Here is a 5,000-nt window from a genome sequence, read left to right on the forward strand (position 1 = left end):
CTGTGTCACCGTGTGTGTGTGTGTGTGTGTGTGTGTGTTACTGTATGTGTCACTGTGTGTGTCTCTGGGTGTGAATAATGTATCAAAGATATAAGTACAATTGTGTGTAACTGTGTGTGTGTGTGTGTTTGTTACTTTGTGTGCCTGTGTGTGTTACTGCGTGCGCCTGCGTGTGTGTGCGTGCGTTACTGTGTGCGCCTGTGTGTGTGCGTTACTGTGTGTGCCTGTGTGTTACTGTGTGTGTGTGCGTTACTTTGTGCGCCTGTGTGTTACTGTGTGTGTGCATGTGTCTTTTCTGTGTGTGTGTGTGTGTGTGTGTGTGTGTGTGTGTGTGTGTGTGTGTGTGTGTGAGAGACTCACCACTACTGTAAGCATACGGAGACTCAGCTGATCCATCCTGCAGACTGTCCAGAATCTCTCCTTTCCCCACGTCACTGTCTCCAACCAGGAGGAACTTTAACAGATAGTCGTAACTCTTCACCGGGCTGCCTTGACTTCCCATCCTCTATATCACATCTGGGCCCCAAGGTTTAGCTTCTGTAAACGTCCCCCCACACTCGTACACACAAGGATGGGTGACTGTGGGTTATTCCACTCACTTGAAACCAAAATAAAGGCAATGTTTGTTGTTAGGCCATGGGCTTCTTCAATGAGGGTCCACCTACTTAAAAGTCCTGTTTTTTTTTTTTTGCCTGGTGACTTTGAATAGTCCGTAAAAATTGTGTGTAAGTAGGTTTTCAGACTAAAAAAGCAGGAAGAATGTCCTATGTGAAAAACAATGCAGGTGCCAAAAATGAGGCTCCGGAAAACACAACATCCTTAATGCCAAAGTTGAAGATTTAAAAAATAATAATAATAATAGCTTGGTCCCGTGCGGTGCTGAAAAAACAGTTTAACTAGTGTAAACAACTGGTATTGTCCTTCAAAGTGACAGATTATAAATAGGTGTAGCCCACAATCCCAGACTACAGATCCTATATGTGCCTTTAAGTGTATCTACAGCTGTATCCGGGCTACAAAAAAGTCTATGTAAGGAAGAAAAACAATCAAGTTCTGACCCCCAAGGGACAATCTACATCAATTTACCCCCTTTAAGGTTAATTTTTGGACCGCAAATTAAGTATGTGTACTGTTTTAAGGGCCAAAAAGGCTCAAATATGTACTATTTCCTCCAAATGTTAAGTGGATATTGGGTGTTTTTGCCCAATTACATACAAAAGTTGTGGTATACATTGATTTTAGTCTTGGATTTGATGTTTTTATAGTTTTTCTTATTAATTTAAGCTGGATTTTGACTTAAATTTAAGTTTTTTGACCAGATGTGTGGATCTGAAAGAGATAAATACAGATGTCAAGGGCACAAAGCCGGATACAATCTCGATAAGCCGAAAATGTGTGCATAAATCTCCGCAGGGATTTATTTCCTAGTCGGCTATTAAAAGACACTCTTTAACTGTTGTCTTTTTATCCACCAACTAAAAGCAGCTTGCTTTGGGACAACAAGATAGCTAGCCAGTTAGCTTAGCTTCTTTTTATCATTACTGGTGCATCAAGCTAACGTTACCGGATAGGAAAACATATTTTAAAGACGCTGTCATTGTTTATGCGCTACGCCACATATAACGTTACCCTTTAAAAGCGTAGTTCCCACTGGAAAAAGGACAAGAAGTATTCGTATTTTATCAGCAACGCTAAATGCTAACGTAGCTAAACTTCCAACCGTCGTCCGTTTATTTTCAGGCCGCCGTTGTCTTCAGTTGGTCCGGGGATGACAAAGATTCCAGTAACGTCACTTTTCAACCGCGTTAAATCCCACAAAAACACAGATATTTGGAGGGTTTTTCAACACGCTGTGGTAGGTTTAAGTCCAGTCCAAATCTCCGTAGGTATAGTCAGTGATTTCAGAGCGAGATTTCTCCATTTTTCTCCATTATTTTCACTCATAATAATCCCAGCTGTGGCTTCTCGGCGCCCGCAATACGAACACTGAATGAGCTGCTGACAGATTCGCTAACCAGCACCAGTCTCTCCTCCCTAGTCCCGCCCACTTTGCCTACAGCTCGCCACGTGATTGGACGCCGGCGCCACATGCAATGGCGTTCATTGGCTGAGCGAAAACGTCAATCAATGGTTTGCTGTCAACAACACGCAGATGGTAAAAAAGGAAGGTGGACATCGAACAAAGATGATTCGTTTTTTTATTTTTCTCAATTATTTATTTATTTATTTGAATGGTTTTGTCTTCTTATACTAACCTTTGCGTAGGTTTTAAATGATTTGCCAATAGTTATTTGTATCAATGTATTATGTTCATAGAATTAATAAAAATAAAATAAACATAGCATTGTCTATAATTATGCTTTTTATATTTAGATTTTGTTTTACCGTTTCAAGTGAATTCCAAAGGATTGTTTACCTCATTGGAATAGAAGTCATATTAACCATTTATTTGAAGATTTTAAACAGTATAAATGGGGTTAAATTGACCCAATGATAATAGAATATACTATGTCCTTGTGATTGTCTGAAAAGCACTACGGTTTTCCACTTTTGATCCAAAGATAAGTTTTGATTAATAAAAAAATAATAAAAAATTAAATGCCAATCATAGGATAACTGTATGGCTGAATACTAGCTCTCTACTGCAGCAGTAATCAGGGGCGGTTTTTGATTGCAGTTTATGGTTTAGTAAGTAAATCCCATTAAATCCATGCTCATTCATTAATTATTCATGGAGCAGCTCTGGGTTTTGTCTCTTAATAGCATTACAGATTATATTAAATCACTTACTAGATGATATCTGATTATGTGAGCGGGGGGGAAACCGACACATTAGTTTATTAAATATGTGAATTTTATTGAAATTACATGAAATAGAACATTTAGAAACAGATCAACAGGGGGTTATAATACAGAAGATTAACAAAAAAACAACAATAAAACAAATTTAACATTTTAAAAAGGTGCTCCGAGGAACTTTCAGGTTTTGTTCATTCTTGCACCCCCTTTTTAGTAGTGTTTTTACTACGCCAGCTGTTGTTCCTGGGTGAGCGTATACCCCATGACAAAGGCATTAAGAAAAACTATATAAAAATAACATTCTTATCACTGATGGTCTGGTTTGCTGTTAAATGTAATTTGTGATCATTAGAGGGAAAATTAGACTGTTTCAAAAATATTTAGAAGTTCCTCGTAGCACCTTTAACTTTTAGACATGTAGCAAGGAGGGAGTAAAGAATGAGATGAAATTAAAAAAAGTATAATTCACATTAAAGGAACAGTCCGAAATCTCACTAAATCATCTTTCTATCTTCCTAAAGTAAAATTTGTGGTAAAGGGCTTTTTGAAATCCACAGTATGTACTGTTGGAATTTTTATCTAAAGGAGAACTTGTTTAGTTTGATTGTTATAAGGACAACATTTAACCAAAAATATTAAAAACATTAATTGGCACACAAATAAATAAATAAAACTGACTCCAGGAACAATCACTAGTTATCAAAGATCAGCTTTATACCACCACTGTTCAATTCTCCCAGTGTATGGAGAAAAAAATGGCAAAAAAAATGTATCTAAATGGAAAACCCTAATAATTCAATTCGATGAAAATTCGTAAAAATTACAAAAAATTAAGAAATTTTTAAAAATCAGTTTGTCCAGTTAGTTATCATTCAAAGTAGTCTCTCAGTAATACTTTAATAATATAAAATCTACAAAAGTAACAGCTACATACATACAAACATGGTCAGTACAGTTAATACATGAATACCTGATTTCTAAAAAATAAAATAAAAAAAAAAAGTACATATATTTGAATTTTGGGAGTGGTATCTTTGAGCAGTGACATATTTCTAATTGTCATAAGCCGGTAAAACAGCAGCGTCACACCAAACACAAACAATAATCCTTAATGTTTGTCAATTGTTTCATAGCCGAGATCTTAAGACGTCCAGTGTGTGACCTATACAGTACATGAATTAAGACAAGTGTGTTTTTATGGTCAAATAAACATGTATGTAGATGAAAAAAACAAGGTTACTTGGACTTTCCAAAATTAGGGGAGAATATGAGGGCAAAGAGAGAGAAAAAAAATTATAGGAAGTTTTGTTGTCATTATGCATTTTAAGAAAATTTCAAAATGTTGTGAATGAAATGTTACTAGTGGAGCTTAGAGGACGTCTGCTTTCAGTCAAAAATGAGGTTGGAGCCCATTGTCTGTCTGTCTGTCTGTCTGTCTGCCTGTCTGTGTGTCTGTGTCTGTCTGTCTGTCTGTCTGTCTGTCTGTCTGTCTGTCTGTCTGTCTGTCTGTCTGTCTGTCTGTCTGTCTGTCTGTCTGCCTTATGACCATAGCAAAGATGCATCGTTTGTGTTCTAATAATGTTTGCCATATAAGTTATTGATCCCGGAAGTTCAAATCTGTAAAAATCTTTCCAACTTTACCACAGAACTGAACTGTTTATTCTTAACATTTCGACTAAATTCACAACATTGTATTTTCAACTTTATTTTCATCAATCTAGTGCATAATGCTTCTCATTTCTCTCTCTCTCACTCATGGCACTTATATTTTTCCATACAAAATAATGTCACAGTACGGCAGTGTACATTTTTAAATCTCAAATCCCACATTCAAAACACATATTATATTAGTATTGGTCCCTTAGTTCAGTTTCTTTATGGGTTCAAGTCAATAACTTTTTTTCAACAATTCACCTTTTTCAGTTTCTTGTGAATAAAGATTGGAGTCATATTTCTCAAAAAGTATTTAAAGCTATCGTGCGTAACTTCTGTCACCCCACCCCCCCATGAGGAATTCTGAGTAATCACAACAACACTGTCTGTGAATATCTACATGAGGGGTAAGCACAACATAATTTAACGGACATTCATTTATATTAAAAAGTTACGCAAAATAGCTTTTAAAAAAAACTCAACAGCAGAATTCAAAAGGAAGGATATTTCATCACGTAAATCACAGTACTTGTAACAACAGCGGGACG

The 5,000-nt window shown here is 36.4% G+C and overlaps 2 protein-coding genes across 2 annotated transcripts in view; both read right to left on the reverse strand.

Annotated features, from left to right (window-relative positions):
- Nucleotides 1-1,946, reverse strand: part of LOC307263217 (ras-related protein Rab-40C) — a 23,336-nt gene extending 21,390 nt beyond the window's left edge. The window contains exon 1 of the mRNA XM_080044323.1: nt 361-1,946. Within this exon, the coding sequence (XP_079900449.1) occupies nt 361-502 (142 nt within the window). The 5' untranslated portion in view covers nt 503-1,946. The remainder of the gene's footprint in view (nt 1-360) is intronic.
- A 1,028-nt stretch (nt 1,947-2,974) lies between these two features.
- The window catches only part of pigq (phosphatidylinositol glycan anchor biosynthesis, class Q), a 17,850-nt gene continuing 15,824 nt past the window's right edge, over nt 2,975-5,000 (reverse strand). The window contains exon 13 of the mRNA XM_080044359.1: nt 2,975-5,000. This exon is cut by the window's right edge and continues 523 nt beyond it. The gene's annotated coding sequence lies outside the window, so the exon portion shown is untranslated.

This window comes from Ammodytes marinus, assembly GCF_949987685.1.
Source record: "Ammodytes marinus genome assembly, chromosome: 16".
Lineage (NCBI taxonomy): Eukaryota > Metazoa > Chordata > Actinopteri > Uranoscopiformes > Ammodytidae > Ammodytes > Ammodytes marinus.